General features: G+C 44.3%; 1 protein-coding gene across 6 annotated transcripts in view; it reads left to right on the forward strand.

Annotated features, from left to right (window-relative positions):
* trim44 (tripartite motif containing 44) overlaps nucleotides 1-21,624 on the forward strand; it is a 130,684-nt gene extending 109,060 nt beyond the window's left edge. For 2 of the 6 annotated variants that reach the window (XM_068045930.1, XM_068045933.1), the window contains 2 exons: nucleotides 13,927-14,027; nucleotides 19,612-21,624. In XM_068045930.1, coding sequence (XP_067902031.1) covers nucleotides 13,927-14,011 — 85 coding nt within the window. In that variant the 3' untranslated portion in view covers nucleotides 14,012-14,027; nucleotides 19,612-21,624. Of the gene's footprint in view, nucleotides 1-13,926; nucleotides 14,028-19,382; nucleotides 19,591-19,611 lie in introns of those variants that run through there. The other 4 variants (XM_068045931.1, XM_068045934.1, XM_068045935.1 and 1 more) reach the window with 3 other exon arrangements.
* Nucleotides 21,625-21,849: the final 225 nt, after the last annotated feature.

The raw sequence follows: 21,849 nt of genomic DNA on the forward strand, positions 1-21,849 counted from the left end.
ATAAGGTGCCACATAAGAGGCTATTTATACAAAACTCAGACTTATGGGATTGGGAGTAATATTTTCACATGGATTGAGGATTGGTTAATGTACAGAAAACAGAGAGTAGGAATAAATGGGACATTTTTGGGTTGACATGCTGTAGCTAGTGGGGTACCACAAGATCAGTACTTGAGCCTCAGTGATTTACAATCTATTTTAATGAGTTAGATTAGAGGACTGAGTGGAACAAATCCAATTTTGCTGACAATACAAAGTTAGGTGAGGACACAAAGAGGCTGCAGAGGGATAGAGACAGGTTGGGTGCGTGGGCAAGAACATGGCAGACGGAATACAATGTGGTGAAGTGTGAAGTTATCCACGTCAGTAGGAAGATTAAAAAAAAGAATAATTTTTAAATGGTTAAAGACTGGGGAATGTTTGCATTCATGGGGACCTGGGTATACTTGTACATGAATCACAGAAAGTTAACACACAGTTACAGCAAACAATGAGGAAGGCAAATGGTTTGTTAGCATTTGTTACAAAGGGATCGGAGTATAAGAGTAAAGAAGTATTACTACAATAATACAGGCATTGGTGAGGCTACACCTAAAGTAATGTGTGCAGTTTTGGTCTCCTTACCTAAGGAAGGACATACTTCCTGTAGAAGAAGTGCAACAAAGATTCATGAGACTGGTTCTTGAGATGAGCGCTTTTTCCTATGAGGAGAGATTGAGTTGACCAGGACTATATTCCCTGGAGTTTAGAAAAATGAGAGGTGAACTAATTGAAACATATAACATTTTTCAGGGGCTTGGCAGAATAGATATTGAGAAAATGTTTCTCCTGGCTGAAGAATCTAGAACAAGAGGTCACAGTCTCAGAATAAAGTGTCAGCCATTTAGGACTGAGATGAGGAGAAATTTCTTCACTCAAAGGGTAGTGAATCTTTGGAATTCTGTACATCAGAGAGCTGTGAATGCTCAGTCATTGAATATATTCAATACAGAGGGTGATAGATTTTTCGGTACTAGGGGAATTAAGGGATATGAGGATAATGCAGAAAGGTGGAGTTGAGGTGGAAGATCATCCATGATCTTAAATTGCAGAGCAGGCTCGAAGGGCCAAATGGCCTGCTCCAGCTCCTGTTTCTTATGTTCTTATGTAGTAATGGTTTGGGGGAAGCAGCAGGGAAGGTGGTGTTTGAAGGTGTATAAATCAGCAAATCAGGGAAGCACGTCGCAAAAACAATGTTGTTATAATGGAAGATTTTAATTTTACACATCATCTGCAAGAAGCCGAACAGCTCATGTAGGAAAAACAGTGAATGTCCAGAATATATTTGGGACAGTTTTCTGAAACAATGGGCTAGAAATTGGGCTGCCCTGGCTTTTGGGTTGGATTTGAGACCTGCCTGTGCTCGTTCAAATCGAGGTGGGCGGAATGCAATTCTCATCTACCCACCTCATTGGGCTGAGAGGCTCTAGGCGTGGCTCCGCTGTTCTCCATGCTGCTTGCAACCTCAGCGCACAGCAGGGGGGCCCAGCAGCATTGTTTGGTGATCATGTGGTCCAGGCAACCTGCTCTTTTTAAAGGCTGTCTACCTATTAAAAGGAGACTGTGCACCTGAAATCATGGCTGATGCAAAATGATTTTCTAAGATTGGAAGGATGTCTCGGCATGCAACGGAGAAGGCTCCCCACTTTAATGACACTGCACTGAATGCTCTGGTCAGCAAGGTGAACTCCAGGAAGGAGGCTCAATGCATTAAATCTCCATCACCTACCCAGCAGCACCTCCCTGGCACTCAGGACTCACTTCTAAAATTCACATACACCACCTCACCTGCCCATATCTCCCAATGCTGCCAGCATCACACCCACCTCTTTTGGTTTCCACACACCTCCTGCTATTCAGTTATGGTAGGCACATCAGCCATGTACAGTGCCACACAATCACTGGCACTCTGCCCTCTCTCTTGTCGGAGAAGGTTGTCCATATCAGCAGGGAGAGACAGAAGACCAGAGTAGGGGATCCACTCCATCCCCTTAGCCCCCCTGCAGGAGATGGTGCTCCACACCATGGGGCCGGAGGCAGTGCAACTCTGGGCATCTGGTGCTGCAGAGGCTGTTCAGGACCATGGTAAGTGCCAGCCTTATGCCCCTATTCAACACCATCCTCCCCTTCATCCTAATATGCAGCATCAAGTGGCAGCTTGAAGCTGGTGTGAATATGGAAATCCTGATTTGCTCCCCACCACTGCTTCCCTCACCCTAACCCTTCACCTCTGCTTGTAGGCTTTAAATACAGAAGAGCTGCCACCTGGATAGTCTCAGCAGAGGCAAGAGGAGCAGGAAGAGCAGCAGCAAACCCAGCAAAGTCATGAGGATGCACAGCAGCATGAGGAAGGAGACACCAGCTTAGATATTGGCACTGCGAGGACCTTAGAGAGTAGTATAGATTCACAGTCAGCACATGGTGAGGCACCAGTGGGCTGCAGCAAAACCAGGGGGAATGGGTGGCCCATGTTCCAGCTCAATGGAGGGCAAGGTCGCAGGCGAGTTCTGCTGCAAGAGACTCAGAGGAGGACTTTGATGAGACAGGATACAAGGGAATGCTGATGACGATGCACACCAAGATACTTTGGGCATTGGCAGGCCTGTCAGACAACCTTCTGTCACTTTCAAGAAGCATAGAGGAGTCCGCCTCCAACATGATAAAGGGCATCGAGCAGAGCCTGGAGCCCATCCTTTCCAGTGTGTAAGTGGTGGCCACCTCCATGGCAACACTGCTGTACCGAGCCATGATGGAGTGTCTGCTGACCGTTGTCTGAGCTTCCATTGCAGCACAGGTGGAGGAATCCCAATGTCTCAGTTCTGCAGTGGAAGCTCAAGCAGAGATCATGAGATGCATGTTTGCTGCCATGCAAGGTCAGACTGCTGCCACCATAGGCTTGGACTGCAGCGCACAAGGGGGTACACAGGCTCTCACAACAGTCCAACAATCTGTGCTGCAGCAGATTACGAGGATTGATGAGGTACCGCTCCATGGGAGTGGCAGTGCTAGTGGCAACCATGGAGCACAAACCTACTGCCCTCTCTCAGGGTGACAGCATTCGTGCTCCCACCACTGCCACTCTGCCAGTGCCCTTACTGGTGCCTCTCAGCCAGCCAGCCCAGGCTGCGGCCGACCATGCCAAAGTGATGCAGTCTGAAGCTGGGTCCTCCAGGAAGCTGCACTGATCCCCAATGTCTGTGGGAACCTGGAGGTCATTAACAAGGTGAATTGGCTACCCACCACTTGCAGCTGCCACCCCCCCAACCCCCCCCCCCCCAACCATCCCATCTCCAGTAAAATGGCCCAGGGCGGGGATGAAGTCGGGGAACTGGCATACCAGCTGATGGCACGATATTCTGTGCTCACCCGTCCGCCTGCCTGCATGTCTACCCCCACTGGGGCCTAAAAATCCAGCCCTTTAAATCTGTTCCTTCTGGTTATTGACCCTTCAGCCATTGGAAATAGTTTCTCTTTATTGATTCTATTGAAACCCTTCATGATTTTAAATACCTCTATCAAAGCTCCTCTTAACCTTCTCTGCTTTGAGGGGAACAACCCCAGATTCTCCAGCCTGTCCATGCATCTGTAATCCCTAATCCCTGGAACTGTTCTCGTAAACCTCTTCAGTACCCTCGCCAAATCCTTCATGTTCTTCCTAAAGTGTGGTGCCCAGAATTGGACACAGAACTCCAGCTATTCTGAAAGTAATCCAAACCTGACCTCACTAAACTCAGCTATTTCCCCCCTGTATCCCCTCTCATTCTACATGCAAAGCATTCAACATGAGAAACTTGTTGCAACCAATCAGTTGACAAATGAAATTACAGACAGAATGGGTTTCTCTGATGTCAACATTTTCAAAAGGTTTTGTTTCAAAATAATTGCATTTTTACATCCAGAGCCAAAGTATTTCCTTGAATGTTCTCAAGGTGCATTAGAAATATGGGTTTGCTGTAGTACTTTCCTGGGTTCAGTGATGTCAATAGCTCCTGTAATTGGTCTGAATATCTTTTATGACAGTTGACTGTACACAACTTCATTGAATTCAATCGATATAAGCTATCTATACTTCCCAAATAGTGAACACGCTACCTAAAATATTAATTATTGTCTATGGTGACACAAGTTGTCAGTCTAAAAGTGACAAGAAGCGATAAAAACTGAACAAGAAAAACCCTGAAAACTGACCATCAGTGGCAGAAAAATAGTTATTGTAGTGAACCTCATTCAGTTTTAGGGTGGTATTCCCTGTTAATGCATAAGTTAACACATGGAGGAAGAGAATACAATACCAGTGGTACAAGAGAACCTAAAAATAAGTCATGGGGAGGGACTTAGTGGATTTAGTGCAAGTAAACAATGCTCCTCGAGAAATGTAAGTTCTATTAGTTTCTCCATTATTTAAGAAGGAAGGGGAGGGGAAACCACAGACTCATCAGTTTAATATCTGTTTGGAAATTACAGGAATTTATCATTAAAGACAGGGTGAGTAAGCATTTGGACAAGTATAACTGCTGAAAGAGAGTCAACGTGGATAGATCATGTGTGATTAATCTAGTGAAATTTTTGAGGCAGTCATTGGCATGGTGAGCAGGGGACTATCCATGGATGTTGTCTATGTGGACTTGCAGAAAGCATCTGATAAGGTTCCAGATTGTTCGCAATAGTTAAAGCACACAGAATTGGAGGTAACTTTGCAACATGGGTTGGCAATTGGTTGGGAGGTAGGAGATAGAGAGTAGGGAAAAGGGGAATATTCTCTGATTGGTGGAATCTGACAAGTGATGTTTCTCAGGGATTTGTACTGGGGCTTCAGTTTTTTAACCATTTATATTCAATAGATTCACAGTAATATTAAGCTGTGTAGATGGGAGCAGAGAGTTCCAAAGACAGACTATGATAGATGGAGTTCAATATGGGGAAGGGTGAGGTCATCTACTTTGAAACCAAGAAGGAGAACTCAGAATATTTTCTTAATGGTAAGAGGCCAGGGACAGTGGAGCAAAGGGAATGAAAGCTAGTGCACAGACACAAAAAATAATCAAAGTGGCTAATGGAATGTTGGCTTTTATCTCACGGGGACTGAAATACAAAACTGAATTCATGATGTTTCAGTTGTGCAGAGCCTTAGTTAGATCCTATCTGGAATACTGGGTTCAATTTTGAGCACCAGACCTCAGGAAAGATGTACTGGCCTTGGAGGGGGTACAGTGCAGATGAACCAGCATGATACAAGTACCGAAAGGGAAGAGATTTAGGGATAGAGATCAGACACTTTTGATCTACCAGTTAGTTACAAAGAAAGAAAGACGAGCATTGGTACAGAGCCTTCCACAACATCCAAAAGTGCTTTACAGCCAATAAAATACTATTGAAATGCAGTCATTGTTGTAATGTAGTCACAGTATTGATCCAATCGCAACAAAGGAGGAGGGTGAACAGCCAGCAGTCGTGGTCCACATTGGTACGAAGGACATAGGCAGAAAGAGGGATGTGGTCCTGCAGTCAGAATTCAAGCAGCTAGGTAGGAAATTAGCAAGCAAGATTACTCCCAGTACCATGTACAAGTGAGTATAGAAACAGGAGGATAAAGCAGATGAATGTGTGGCTGGAAAGATGGTACAGGAGGGTGGGCTTTAGATTCTTGGGATATTGGGACTGTCTCTGGGGGAGATGGGACCTGTACAGGCGGGACGGGTTGCAGCTAAATAGAGTCAGAACTGAGTTCCTTGCGGGGCACCAAGAGATAATATCAGAGAGGAATGCCAAGGTGACGAGAATACTGGGAGAGATAGATAGAAATAGAATAAGGAATAGTAATTTAATAGGTGGGATCAGAGTAAGGCAGAAAGAAATAAAGCCTAAATCAGGGTTTATTTGCAGATTGCCATGTGGAAATATGATGTGGCTATAACAGAGACCTGCCTCAAAGAAGGGCAGGACTGGCTGTTAAATATTCCTGGATACAAGGTGTTCAGGAAAGATAGGAAAGGGAAAAAAGGGGAGGGGTGGCAGTATTGATTAAGGACAGCATTGCAGTGCTGGAGAAAGAAGATGTCCCAGAGGAGTCGAGGACAGAATCTATTTGGCTAGAACTAAGGAACAAAAAAGGTGCAGTTACATTGCTTGGTGTTGTCTATAGGCCACCAACTAGTGGGAAGGATGTAGAAGAACAAATTTGCAAGGAAATTACAGAGAGGTGCAAAAATTATAGGGTAGTTATAATGGGGGACTTTAATTATCCAAACATAGACTGGAATAATAGCAGTGTAAAGGGCAGTGAGGGGCAAGAGTTCCTATAGTGTGCTCAGGAAAATTTTCTACAGCAGTATGTTTCCAGTCCAACGAGAAAGGAGGCACTGCTAGACCCGGTTCTTGGGATCAAGTGGATCAAGCGTCAGTAGGAGAACATTTTAGGGACACTGATCATTGTATCATAAGGTTTAGACTGATTATGGAAAAGGACAAAGAACAATCCAGAGTTAGAATAATTAACTAGGGGAAAGACGACTTCAATGGGGAAAGGACGGATCTGGGACAAATAAATTGGAGGCAAAGGTTGACAGGAAAAACAGTAGCTACCTTCAAAGAAGAGGTATTTCAGGCACAGTCAAGGTATATTCCCTCAAAAGGGAAAGGAAGGGTAACCAAAGTCAGAGCCCCCTGGATGACAAAAGATAGAAATTAAGATAAAGAAGAAAAAGTGTGCTAATGACAGATGTCAAGTAGAAAATACTATTGAGAACCAGGCTGAATATAGAAGGTTCAGAGTGAAAGTGAAAAAGTAAATAAGAGAAGTAAAGAGAGAGCATGAAAAGAGACTAGCAGCTAACAAAAGGGAATCCCAAAGTCTTCTATTGACATATTGTTATGACCGAGGCAGAGGAGTGCACTGTTTATTCTTGTCCCACTTCTCCACATATTTTAAATTTTCCCACTTACTGATACAATCAATCATATACTCTATTTTTCCCTGACACACTAACCAGGTTTCTTTAATGAACAAAAATATCAGTTTATTATATAACAAGTCTTAACTAGTAATGAAGTAAAGCATAAACACACGTAGAAAATGTTAAAGTCCCTCTTTTACCTTAGCCCCTCACACTCGCACCCATATGCACACACACATATACTGGTTAACCGGAAAAATAAAAGGAATTTGTTTTTAAATTCAGAGCTCTGTTACAGACAACAACAAAAAAACACTTGGGCTGATTACTTGCTCATTTTTGAAGAAAACAGTAGATGAGAGATGTTCCAAAACTGGCATACAGCCTAGCCTGTGAGTACATGTAGACAGGTCACTGGGATCTTGTAGAACTGTTCTTTTCAGGAGGTGTTGAGAAGCAATTTAGCAGGTTTTCTTCAAAGACAGGAGACAAAATGAATTGACACAGTGGACTTCTCAGGGCTTTTTAGAGAATTGCTGGAAAGCGAACTGGGTTGTGGTCTTCTCTCCTTCCATCAGTTCTTCAGCAGCAGGCCAACTTTTTCAGCCGCTCACTCCAGAAGGTAAAACACACTGACTCGACAACCAAAAGCTTGTGAGTCTGTTGCCCTCTCAGGTGCGCTGTGCTGCTCCCTGGCTTGTCTTACCAGGGCGCGTGACTGACTTCTCTGCCCACATCTTCTAGTGCTACCAGAGTTTCTGTTCTATTTTTATCTTGAATCATGTGACAACCAGTACATTGTTGCCAAACCAGTTCTTTCGGTGCCCCCTTGAAAAAAAACTGGTCCAACATTTATTCAATTTGACTATGAATTCCTCAAAAAATATTTTAACAAAAAAAAACAAAATCACTTCCATAACAATATAAATAGTAAGGTGGAAAAAGGAGGAGTGGAGTCAATTAGACACCAAAAAGAGGATTTATGCATGGAGGCAGATGGCATAGCTGAGGTATTAAATAATACTTTGCAACTGTCTTTACCAAAGAAGAAGATGCAACCCAGGCAATAGTGAAAGAGGAGGTGATTCAGACACTAGAAGGGTTTAAAATAGATAAGGAGAAAGCATTAGATAGGCTGTCTGTACTTGAAATGGATAAGGCATCAGGACCAGATGAGATGAATCCAAGGATACTGAGGGAAGTGAGAGTGGAAATTGCGGAGGCACTGGCCGTAATTTTTCATTCTTCCTTAAACTCGGGGATGGTGTCAGAGGACTGGAGAACTATAAACGTTACACCCTTGTTCAAAAAAGAGTGCAAAGATAAGCCCAGCAGGCCAGTCAGTTTAACTTCAATGGTGGGGAATCTTCTAGAAAGAATAATTTGGGACAAAATTAACAGTCACATGGACAGATGCGGGTTAACTAAAGAAAGCAAGCATGGATTTCTTAAGGGAAAATCATACTTAACTAACTTGCTGGAGTTTTTTGAAGAAGTAACAGAGAGGGTTGATGAGGGCAATGCAGTTGATGTGATGTACATGGGCTTCCAAAAGACATTTGATACATGACGACACACAGACTTTTGAGCAAAGTTATAGCTCATGGAATAAAGGGGACGGTAGCAACATGGATATGAAATTGGCTGAGTGACAGGAAACAAAGAGCAGTGGTTAATGGATGTTTTTCGGGCTGGAGGAAGGTTTAGTTTTAGTTTCGTTTAGAGATACAGCACTGAAACAGGCCCTTTGGCCCACCGGGTCTATGCCGACCATCAACCACCCATTTTATATTAATCATATACTAATTCCATATTCCTACCACATCCCCACCTGTCCCTATATTTCCCCACCACCTACCTATACTAGGGGCAATGTATAATGGCCAATTTACCTATCAACCTGCAAGTCTTTGGCATGTGGGAGGAAACCGGAGCACCCGGAGAAAACCCACGCAGACACAGGGAGAACTTGCAAACTCCACACAGGCAATACTCAGAATTGAACCCGGGTCAATGGAGCTGTGAGGCTGCGGTGCTAACCACTGCGCCACTGTGGAGTTCCCCAAGGGTCAGTTTTGAGACCTTTGCTTTTCCTGATTTATATTAATGACCTAAACCTTGGTGTAGAGGGCACAATTTCAAAGTTTGCGGATGATACAAAACTTGGAAGCATTGTGAACTGTGAGGAGGATAGTGTAGAACTTCAAAAGGACATAGACAAGTTGGTGGAATAGGCAGACAGGTGGCAGAAGAAGCTCCATGTAGAGAAATGTGAGGTGATTCATTTTGGTAGGAAGAAATTAGGGCGGCACAATGGTTAGCACCGCAGCCTCACAGCTCCAGCGACCCGGGTTCAATTCTGGGTACTGCCTGTGTGGAGTTTGCAAGTTCTCCCTGTGACCGCGTGGGTTTCAGCCGGGTGCTCCAGTTTCCTCCCACAGCCAAAGATTTGCAGGTTGATAGGTAAATTGGCTATTGTAAATTGCCCCTAGTGTAGGTAGGTGGTAGGAGAATGGTGGGGATGTGGTAGGGAATATGGGATTAAATTAGGATATAGTATAAATGGGTGGTTGTTGGTTGGCACAGACTCGGTGGGCCGAAGGGCCTGTTTCAGTGCTGTATCACTCTATGACTCTAACATGGGGAGACAATATAGAATAAAGGGCACAATTCTAAAGGGTATGCAGGAGCAGAGGGACCTGGGTGCATATGTCATTGAAGGTGGCAGGACAGGTTGCGAACGCAGTTAATAAAGTATACAGTATCCTGGGCTTTATTAATAGGGTCATAGAGTACAAGAGCAAGGAGGTTATGTTGAACTTGTATAAGACACTAGTTTGGCCTCAGCTGGAGCATTGCATCCAGTTCTGGGGGCTGCACTTTAGGAAGGATGTGAAGGCATTGGTGCAGGAAAGATACATGAGAATGGTTCCAAGGATGAAGAACTTCAGTTATGAAGATAGATTATAGAAGTTGGGTCACTTTTCCTTTGAGAAAACAAGGCTGAGAGGTGATTTGATAGAGATATTCAAAGTTATGAGGGATCTAGACAGAGTAGATAGGGAGAAACTTGTTCCCACTTGTGAAAGGATCGAAAACGAGAGGGCACAGATTTAAAGTAATTGGTAAAAGAAGCAAAAATGAAATGAGGGAAAACTTTTTCATACAGCGAGTGGTTAAGGTCTGGAATGCATTGCCTGAGATTGGGTGGAGGCAGGTTCAATCGAGGCATTCAAAAGGGAATTAGACAGTTATTTGAAAAGGAAGAATGTGCAGGGTTATGGGAGGAAGGTGGGGGAATGGCACTGAGTGAACTGTTCATTCGGAGAGCTGGTGCAGACACAATGGGCTGAAGGGCCTCCTTCTGCACGGTAACAATTCTATGATTCTGTGAAATATGATGCCGTGCGTAGCATCTTGTTGTGATTCTAAGAAGGATTGTAACCCTCAGGAATTGAGCAGGTACTCCTCCTCCCAAGTTTATTTGAAAAGTCTACAAAGAAAACCATACCATAGGAACTCAGCTGACTGATATATCTGTTGAACTTTTCCTTGAACTGATTCAGAGCTGTTGTGTTATTTGAATTGACTTCAACAACTTGCTGTTGCTGCTTTCTGTAAGTGACACTGCCAATGAATAAACCTGTTTATCATGTTAGTCTTTTATATGGTGACTGATATTGTTCCTGGATTCTTTGTGGAAATTTGGGGATAACTCATTTCAGTGTGAAGCTGCCTGTGGCTTTTTTTTAATGTTGCACTCAGCTTCCGACCTCTTCCTACAAAACAGCATTCATCACTTTTAGCAAGGTAAGTATCCCACTAATGTTAAAGGCACAGCACATACTGATCAGATAAATAATTGGAACATTACAATTGCTGAATTGTTTATGAATTGTATGAACACATGTTGCATTCACATTAAAATAAAAGCATATATAACTTAACAGATTTTATAGCATAGATCAATTTATAGTCAACTTTTTCTGATGAAGTGAATTTAATTTGACTCTACTTCTATAATTTGAACTGGTAAAATACTGAATATGATTTTCTTACCAAAATATTCATCTAAACACAAGGGAAATAATTATTTTCGTGCCCGGATGATTAAGTGCTGAAGCATGATCATGTCAATGTTATTTCTATCTGATTATATGGATTCCTATTGTTAGAATGGTTTATATTGATGGCAATGGAGCACCATTGATGACATTTTTGTATGTGACCTATCATCTGGAGACCCAGTAGCACTGGCGACCAAGTTTGTCCTGAGTCTTGATGAGTCATCACGTCTCCATTTACAACTAAACGTGTTTTTATATTTGGTGCTTTTGCTGTTCTCGTGATTGTAGAGTGCCATCTGTACCTTGTCTTCCTGTGTTTACATGGTAAAATCTGCTACTGTATCCCCGCAATCAAATCTGAGTTTACAACTCAGCTGACAGGATAAGGGAGACAGTTTTAGCAATGTTAACTTGGAGAGCCAATGCACAGCATTCACTCTCTGATGATCAAAACTGCAAAACTGATAAATACAAAAGCATGGACCTCACTTTCCTTCCTTATGGGAATGTTAATCAAACTTACTTTGGAATGGAAGCAGGAAGAAATTTAAATGGGGAGAGGGGTGTGTGAAGATCAAGGATCTTTAACACCACCAACTCTGGGTCTGCTTTTCTAGCCATAGGTAAACTGCAGGACAAAGTGTAGCTTCATATCACCTGTTAGAGATTAAATAAGCTACTAATGAGGTTTATAAACTAGCTGTCAATTTATATTCGTTCTTGTTTGGAAAAAAAGCAACTCACGATTTTTATGCCAAATCTCTTGCTTTTTAAGAGTTTTGTCTGCTGATTTATGGTACAGTGAGATTGGCATTAATGAAGAACTGACATTTGTGCAGGGCACAAGAAAGCTTGAATCATAACCATGTTCTTCCCGTGTAAGATATTTAACCCTCTGAATGAAAATGAGATTTTTAGTATTTTTCTTGGAATGTGTGCAATGCTGAGAAGGTCACGTTTATTGCCTATCCATAATTGTTTTGTGAGTGCGACGATAGTCCTTCTCCATTAAAAACTGTAGTCTTAAGGTGATGTTGCACCGATGTGGTGTTAGGTAAGGACCCAATGATGATGAAGAAAGAGTGGCATTTGCCCAAGTAAACATGGTGTGTGACTTGGAGGTAGTGGTGTTCCCAGAACATTGCTACTTTTGATCTTCCGGTTTACATCACCCAGAAACAGTCACGGAAAACACTTTTAAACTTGTTGCAATACTGGTCAAGAATAAATTTCTAACTTAAAATAAAAACTAAATAATGCAGACATTTTTATGATCTGAAATGGGATACATGTGGATTTCTTACTTGCATCTTAAGTGAGTATTACAATTTCACTGCTGGAGGTAAAAAGTAAGACTTGCATTTATATAGCACCTTTCATGAGCATAGGACATCCCAAAGCAGTTTACAGTCAATGAAGTACTTTTTGAAGTGTAATCACTGTTGTCACAGAGTCATTTACGGCACAGAAGGAGGCCATTTGGCCCATCGAGTCCATGCTATCTCTCCACAGAGCTATCCAACCAGCCCCACTCCCCCGCCCGATCCCTATAGCCCTGCAAGTCTATTTCCTCCAAGTGGCCATCCAATTTTCTTTTGAAATCATCGATCGTCTCTGCTCCCACCACCCTTGTGGGCAGAGAGTCCCAGGTCATTACCACCTGCTGCGTAAAAAGGTTCTTCCTCATATTCCCCCTGCATCTCTTACCCAAAACTTTCAATATGTGTCTCTTAGTCCTTGTACCATTTGTTAATGGGAACAGGTTTTTCTTGTCTAACTTATCTAAGCCTGTCATAATCTTGTACATTTATATTAAATCTCCCCTCAATCTCCTTTGTTTTAAGGAGAACAGACCCAGGTTTTCCAACCTAACCTTGTAATTAAAATCCTCCATCCTGGAACCATTCTGGTAAATTTCCTCTGCACCCTCTCAAGGACCCTCACATCCTTCCTAAAGTATGATGACCAGAACTGAACACAATACTCCAACTGGGGCCTAACCAGAGCTTTATAAAGGTTCAGCATAACTTCCCTGCTTTTGCACTCAGTACCTCTATTTATGAAGCCCAAGATCCCATCTGCTCAATGTATCCTGCCACCTTCAGAGATCGATGCACATTCACCCCAGGTCCCTCTGTTCCTGCACACTCTTTAGATGTAATGTAGGAAACACGGTAGCCAATTTGCACACAGCAAGCTCCCACAAACAGTAATGTGATAATGACCAGAAAATCTGTGCTATTGATGTTGATTGCGGGATAAAGATTGGATCTTTTACATCAACCTGAGAGGACAGGCGAAGCCTTGGTTTAACGTCTCATCCGAAAGGCAGACTTGGGTAAAACAAAATCATAATATAAATGACTAGAACCTACTCCCATCTTAAACAAATATTATAAGGTAGTAAATAAATAGGACCCCACATAACATCAGAAAACTGTCATATTTTGACTTTGTATCAGACAAGTGATGTATTGCTTCAGCAATTAGCTGCATTACAGTGATGTCCGAACTATTTAGACTGCAACAGAACTGTTAAACATCAGAAGCCAAACTCCAAGTGACAGTAACACCTGAGAGCAGTGCCATGGGGGGGGGGGGGGGGGGGGGGGGCTACAGTTATTGTTGTTGTAATACTCTGTGTATCACTGGGTATGACACATCTGTGTATATATGATGTAATTATGCACTGTGTTACTTGCATTTTTGTTGATACACTAAAGTACAACATTGCTCTGTATGTTTTTATACAATATGTTGTCCTGGAATTTCCTGTTCTTCTGCTAGAATTTCACCGGAAGTATGATATAAATGGGGTTTCCTCTGTATACCCACCAATGTTGCAGCAGTGGAGCGGGAGCAGCTCTCAGGAAATTTTCAGCCATTGTGTATTTGCTTAAAATTACATTTATGTCCTTTTTCCAAAGGGAAAACTCCCACAGAGATGGTTCCCCTCCTCCCGGGAGAAGTGGAGGTTTTATCGAGCCTCCCAGTGCTAATGGGCCTTGGTGAAGTAAGCAAGATGTAGGTAAGATGGCACCAGAATTCAATCATGATTGTTGAGTATCACCATCCGGGCTGTGGTTAAGATCGCTGGTTGGGGATTGGATGGTGTAGTGGGGTTTGCACTCTTTCATTTCACCTCTGTAACATGAGGTTAAATCCATCCTGGGCTGATTGAACAAAAACCCCTTATCTCACAGTGACAGTAAAATTGACACATTTTCAACCCAGACAAGATGTTGAAGGGATGTGACAAAAGAATTGGAAACTGACCATTTCCAGTGATCAAGGGATCTGAAAATAAAGAGACATAGAACTTTCTTATACTATCCAGCTTGGATCAGAATTAGTTTACGAATTGTTGGTTAGGCTGCTATTAAGCTGCTGAGTGAGTCAATTAATTCTTTTCTGTTAAAGTATCAAGGAACAGGTCAAACCATAAACCTTCACAATAAACTCTTTATTGGTTACAAATCACGATTTAAAATTAAAGTCGGGTACACAAAAATGTAATATAGAGGCATAAGTATAATCAGAGTTATCCGGTAGTTGAGTAGTAGATGATTAATAATTTGAGGTAGTTAACAAAACAAGTAACAAAGATTCCATAGGCATTTCAGTGTATCACTATAAATCAGTGCTAATGCATGTTGAGCATTAATTATATCAATGACCAGAGTCTGAGGCTATAAACTGGTGAGATTATTTAAGAATAATTCCTTAGATAGCTGACAAAATAGCAGCTTTGAATAGCTATGCTATCAAACAGCTCAAGTGATCAAGTGTGATGAACAACATTCGGAGCTTACACAACCTTGTCCTCACAGGCGGTATGGTTGAATCAGTCACCTTTCTTCCTGGAATGCAGGTGTTGTTTCCAAAATGTTAAATTAATGAAACCCTTTGTGGCAGGATTATCTGTTCCGCTTGGATTCTCAGTCCCGACTGAATCCACCTCATGCGCAAGTGATAATTTATGAGCCAACTTCCCTCTCACCTTTTTCAATCTCAGACTACTCTTATCTCTACCTTTTATTGGAATAGGCACAACACAGCTTTCAACCTCTTAACAGTCTGTCTTTAAAGGTAACTTATACTCTGGTCAGGATATCTTTTACACCTGATTGGTAAACATTCCTACAGCAGATGACAGGAGGGTATAAAGTCTTCTGATCAACGCAGAGGTTAAGACAGATTCTTATTTGGAACGAAGACAAAGAAAAACTCTACCTCTGAGGGCCCATGTATCACAATGGCTCACCATTCTGTAAAATTCAGAATGGAAGCATTGAGTCACACAGATTGGTTCCACTTCTAAAACTCACACCCTGACCTCACAGCCTTAATTTTCACAATTATGAGGGGGAGTGACTTGTTTCTGTCTCACTAAGTGCTCCTTCTATGGACCTGATCTAGGGATAATGATTTTACGATTTAATTGCTTAAAACTGTATATTAACTGTTCAATTCACAATTCTCAGTTTGACACCTGAACAGCCCATTAGTGTATGAGTGAGACAGTCTTTCTCCCCCATTGATGTAGGGGTGTGACAGTCTCTCTCCTTCCCCCATTGAAGGTGTGACAGTCTCTCTGCTCCTCCATTGATGGTGTGACAGTCTCTCTGCTCCCCCATTGATGGTGTGACAGTCTCTCTCCTTCCCCCATTGAAGGTGTGACAGTCTCTCTCCTCCCCCATTGAAGGTGTGACAGTCTCTCTGCTCCCCCATTGATGATGTGACAGTCTCTCTCCTCTCCCATTGATGGTGTGACAGTCTCTCTCCTTCCCCCATTGATTGTGTGACAGTCTCTCTCCTTCCCCCATTGAAGGTGTGACAGTCTCTCTGCTCCCCCATTGATGGTGTGACAGTCTCTCTCCTTCCCCCATTGAAGGTGTGACAGTCTCTCTGCTCCCCCATTGATGGTGTGACAGTCTCTCTCCTCTCCCATTGATGGTGTGACAGTCTCTCTCCTTCCCCCATTGAAGGTGTGACAGTCTCTCTGCTCCCCCATTGATGGTGTGACAGTCTCTCTCCTTCCCCCATTGAAGTTGTGACAGTCTCTCTGCTCCCCCATTGATGGTGTGACTGTCTCTCTACTCCCCCATTGATGGTGTGACAGTCTCTCTCCTCCCCCATTGATGGTGTGACTGTCTCTCTGCTCTCCCATTGATGGTGTGACAGTCTCTCTCCTTCCCCCATTGAAGGTGTGACAGTCTCTCTGCTCCCCCATTGATGGTGTGACAGTCTCTCTCCTCCACCATTGATGGTGTGACAGTCTCTCTCCTCCCTCATTGATGCAGGGGCTTGACAGTCTCTCTCCTTCCCCCATTGAAGGTGTGACAGTCTCTCTGCTCCCCCATTGATGGTGTGACAGTCTCTCTCCTCCCCCATTGATGGTGTGACAGTCTCTCTCCTTCCCCCATTGAAGGTGTGACAGTCTCTCTGCTCCCCCATTGATGGTGTGACAGTGTCCCTCCTTCCCCCATTGATGGTGTGACAGTCTCTCTGCTTCCCCCATTGAAGGTGTGACAGTCTCTTTGCTCCCCCACTGATGGTGTGACAGTCTCTCTCCTTCCCCCATTGAAGGTATGACAGTCTCTCTGCTCCCCCATTAATGGTGTGACAGTCTCTCTCCTTCCCCCATTGATGGTGTGACAGTCTCTCTCCTTCCCCCATTGAAGGTGTGACAGTCTCTCTCCTTCCGCCATTGATGGTGCGACAGTCTCTCTCCTTCCCCCATTGAAGGTGTGACAGTCTCTCTGCTCCCCCATTGATGGTGACAGTCTCTCTCCTCTCCCATTGATGGTGTGACAGTCTCTCTCCTTCCCCCATTGAAGGTGTAACAGTCTCTCTGCTCCCCCATTGATGGTGTGACAGTCTCCCTCCTTCCCCCATTGATGGTGTGACAGTCTCTCTGCTCCCCTATTGATGGTGTGACAGTCTCTCTCCTCCCCCATTGATGGTGTGACAGTCTCTCTCCTCCCTCATTGATGTAGGGCGTGACAGTCTCTCTCCTTCCCCCATTGAAGGTGTGACAGTCTCTCTCCTTCCCCCATTGATGGTGTGGCAGTCTCTCTCCTTCCCCCATTGAAGGTGTGACAGTCTCTCTCCTTCCGCCATTGATGGTGCGACAGTCTCTCTCCTTCCCCCATTGAAGGTGTGACAGTCTCTCTGCTCCCCCATTGATGGTGACAGTCTCTCTCCTCTCCCATTGATGGTGTGACAGTCTCTCTCCTTCCCCCATTGAAGGTGTAACAGTCTCTCTGCTCCCCCATTGATGGTGTGACAGTCTCCCTCCTTCCCCCATTGATGGTGTGACAGTCTCTCTGCTCCCCCATTGATGGTGTGACAGTCTCTCTGCTCCCCCATTGATGGTGTGACAGTCTCTCTCCTCCCTCATTGATGTAGGGGCGTGACAGTCTCTCTCCTTCCCCCGTTGAAGGTGTGACAGTCTCTCTCCTCCCCCATTGATGGTGTGACAGTCTCTCTCCTCCCCCATTGATGGTGTGACAGTCTCTCTCCTTCCCCCATTGATGGTGTGACAGTCTCTCTCCTTCTCCCATTGATGGTGTGACAGTCTCTCTCCTTCCCCCATTGATGGTGTGACTGTCTCTCTCCTCCCCCATTGATGGTGTGTCAGTCTCTCTCCTCCCCCATTGATGGTGTGTCAGTCTCTCTCCTCCCCCATTGAAGGTGTGACAGTCTCTCTCCTCCCCCATTGATGGTGTGACAGTCTCTCTCCTTCCCCCATTGAATGTGTGACAGTCTCTCTGCTCCCCCATTGATGGAGTGACAGTCTCTCTGCTCCCCCATTGATGGAGTGACAGTCTCTCTCCTCCCCCATTGATAGTGTGACTGTCTCTCTCCTCCCCCATTGATGGTGTGTCAGTCTCTCTCCTCCCCCATTGATGGTGTGACAGTCTCTCTACTCCCCCATTGATGGTGTGACAGTCTCTCTCCTTCCCCCATTGATGGTGTGACAATCTCTCTCCTTCCCCCATTGAAGGTGTGACAGTCTCTCTGCTCCCCCATTGATGGTGACAGTCTCTCTCCTCTCCCATTGATGGTGTGACAGTCTCTCTCCTCCCTCATTGATGTAGGGGCGAGACAGTCTCTCTCCTTCCCCCATTGAAGGTGTGACAGTCTCTCTCCTCCCCCATTGATGGTGTGACAGTCTCTCTCCTCCCCCATTGATGGTGTGACAGTCTCTCTCCTTCCCCCATTGATGGTGTGACAGTCTCTCTCCTTCCCCCATTGATGGTGTGACAGTCTCTCTCCTTCCCCCATTGATGGTGTGACTGTCTCTCTCCTCCCCCATTGATGGTGTGTCAGTCTCTCTCCTCCCCCATTGATGGTGTGTCAGTCTCTCTCCTCCCCCATTGAAGGTGTGACAGTCTCTCTCCTCCCCCATTGATGGTGTGACAGTCTCTCTCCTTCCCCCATTGAATGTGTGACAGTCTCTCTGCTCCCCCATTGATGGAGTGACAGTCTCTCTGCTCCCCCATTGATGGAGTGACAGTCTCTCTCCTCCCCCATTGATGGTGTGACTGTCTCTCTCCTCCCCCATTGATGGTGTGTCAGTCTCTCTCCTCCCCCATTGATGGTGTGACAGTCTCTCTACTCCCCCATTGATGGTGTGACAGTCTCTCTCCTCCCTCACTGATGTACAGGTGTGTCAGTCTCTCTCCTCCCCCATTGATGGTGTGACAGTCTCTCTCCTCCCCCATTGATGGTTTGACAGTCCCTCTCCTCCCCCATTGATTGTGTGACAGTCTCTCCTCCCTCATTGATGGTGTGAAAGTCTCTCTCTCCTCCCCCATTGATGGTGTGACAGTCTCTCTCCTCCCCCATTGATGGTGTGTCAGTCTCTCTCCTCCCCCATTGATGGTGTGACAGTCTCTCTACTCCCCCATTGATGGTGTGACAGTCTCATTCTCCTCCCCCATTGATGGTGTGACAGTCTCTCTCTCCTCCCCCAATAATGGTGTGACAGTCTCTCGCCTCCCCCATTGATTGTGTGACAATCTCTCCTCCCTCATTGATAGTGTGACAGTCTCTCTCTCCTCCCCCATTGATGGTGTGACAGTCTCTCTCCTCCCTCATTGATGGTGTGACAGTCTCTCTCCTCCCTCATTGATGTGCGGGTGTGACACTCTCTCTCCTCCCCGTTGATGGTGTGAAAGTCTCTCTCCTCCCTCATTGATGTGCGGTTGTGACAGTCTCTCTCCTCCCCATTGATCGTGTGTCAGTCTCTCTCCTCCCCCAATGGATGTACAGGTGTGACAGTCTCTCTCCTCCCTCATTGATGGTGTGACAGTCTCTTTCCTCCCCCATTGGTATACAGGTCTGACAGTCTCTCTCCTCCCCCGTTGGTATACAGGTGTGACAGTCTCCCTTCACCCTATAGTGGAGCGATATGTTTTCTTGCATCATTCCTACACACCTCATAACAGTGCAACTACAGGGTGTGGATGGCGCCAGCTGAGAGAAAACTATGACTTTCAGGGAGGAATGGTAGAAAACAAATCACACAGACACGACAGAGAACACGCTACCTGCTTCATTGCACAATAACTGTGGTCTTTCTTCTCATATTGATTGTCTTCCAGATATTCCTGAATGTTTCCAACTGTTTTTCGCCACTTTAATGTACAGCAGTGCTTGGATTCTCACAATGGATTTAATCAATGTTTTTTAATGTGTGGACATAATGAATATTAAACTCTGAAACTGCTGAATGAATGAGCAAAGTTTTTCACGATTGGACAGCACAAGCTCTGTGCTGGAAATAGAGGACAACGTAATCACCAGCATCAAGAGATGATAATTGTTCGCAGAGGTGAGGCCTGAATGGAGGACCGGACCGTGACATGCATCCCAGGCGGCCTCACTGATACCGTTATTTATTGTATCTTGCTACTGGCCAGGATGTGTTCAATTTATAAACAGGGCTAAAAGATATATATTTTTTTTAAATCCCTGTTTTCCACAACCTTGTTGTTCTAAATTACTTGCCAATGAGTGTTCGCCCAGAAAAATCCGAGGTGGTATAAATGTACAATCACCGAGAATTGCCAACCTTCCAGGATTGCCCTGGAGTCCCCTGGAATTGAAGATTAATCTTTGGGACAAGCCAGGAGAAAAATCAAACAGCCAGCAAAGAAACTAATCATTTTCTTTCAACTCTTTTCTTTATCATTTAAAAAATGTTGGAGTTGGGAAAGAAAAGGTTGGGTAACAAAGAGTCTGTTCACTTTCCAATTTGCATGGGAAGGCTTGGCAGCATGAGAATGGACATATTAAACAACCATTGAGGAGAGCGTGGGGAGGGGCCAGATGGAGGAAAGAGGTCATGTAATGAAACCTTCAGAAATACATGCAACCAAAGTTGGTAGCCTCACCATCACTCAAACAAGAGATTGCACAGCTCCAAAGCCTCCCCCGGGGTCTGCACCCTCCTGACATATAAGCCCCCCCCCTCACTCCCCTCCCACCAACCCAATCTGTAATCTTCAGCCAACACCCCCACAATTAGATTTACTGCTGTTGAAGAGACCTTGATGGCTGCCTTATTTGGCAAAGAAAAATGCACTCCACTTGAAATTAACTCATTGGGGGTGAGTTTGACTTTGGCCAATAGTATAAAAGGGCCTACATTTCTCTTGAAATCAATGAAAATGTAAATTGGGAGAGGTGTCTTATTGGCAGCTGATCCAATTTCAGCCAAAATCCATTGTGTGGAAAGCACATTAAGATATTTCTGGGAGATTTGTTCCTGTTTTGATGTAATGGGAATCATTTCTAGATCTGTGAGAAATAATAAAACCACTGAAAATGGTCTCTTAGTCATTTTTCTTTCCAGCACTGCTGGGAATGGGGCGATTTGCTTTTGGTTGGCCCCATATAAGCAGCATAGTCTGCTCAATTGGACTGACAATATTAAGACCAAGGTGGGGAGTGCGGTGGGGTGTTTGGTTTGTGCCAGTCTTGATTTAACTGCCCACCTTTCTCATTGAGAGGTGGCACCATCCTGTCAGTCCGGATGCCCCACCTCATCGTTTTTCAGTTCAAACAATGTAGAGCAGAGCAGTCCGCAGTACAACAGAAACTGACTCCCCGTCCCACATGCACTACGTATAAGCTGCTTAGATGTTTAATCCAATGACACATAACAGCAATCCATTATAATCTTATTCTAACCTGATGACCGCAGGCACTCCCTACAGGGGACACCTTGTTCAGTGTATGGCCACTGATCGCAATCCCTTCAATTTGTTTTTGATTTGAATGTGTCACTCTGCTCCCCTGCCCCCACAGAATCATAAGCAGCCAGTGTACAAGGCAGTCTTTTCTGTAACAAAGCCCTTGTTTAACATGATCTGTCTATTACTCCTGAATACTATATATTAATGCAAACTGCGGAGAGAAACATGCTCAATAGGGCACTCGGAATGAGCAAAGGGATTATTATGTGTAACAGGATGCTTGACAGAGGTCTGTACCACTGGAAAACCTCATGGATGTAAATAAATATGCTATAGAGTAGCTCGCTGTGCAGTATCCTATTCAGAACATGTATGGTTCTTGTTCATATCTGTAATAAAAAGGTTTTATGATTTAAAGTTGAATTGTTATTTTATTCTAACTGGGAATTGGAGAGCCAACACAAGGTGATGTGATGGCTTCATTCTGTATTCTCAGTACCACCCCAACTAGCCAGGGTCACCTTCATTGAAATTTCAGTATCAGTAGAAGGTGGGATATTGAAATTTATGAAAATGAATTAAAATTACAGTTCTTCTGAAAAAATAACAGCGTGTGAACAACACATGCCATTATTAATGTGC

The sequence above is a fragment of the Heterodontus francisci genome, chromosome 14, assembly GCF_036365525.1.
Source record: "Heterodontus francisci isolate sHetFra1 chromosome 14, sHetFra1.hap1, whole genome shotgun sequence".
NCBI lineage: Eukaryota > Metazoa > Chordata > Chondrichthyes > Heterodontiformes > Heterodontidae > Heterodontus > Heterodontus francisci.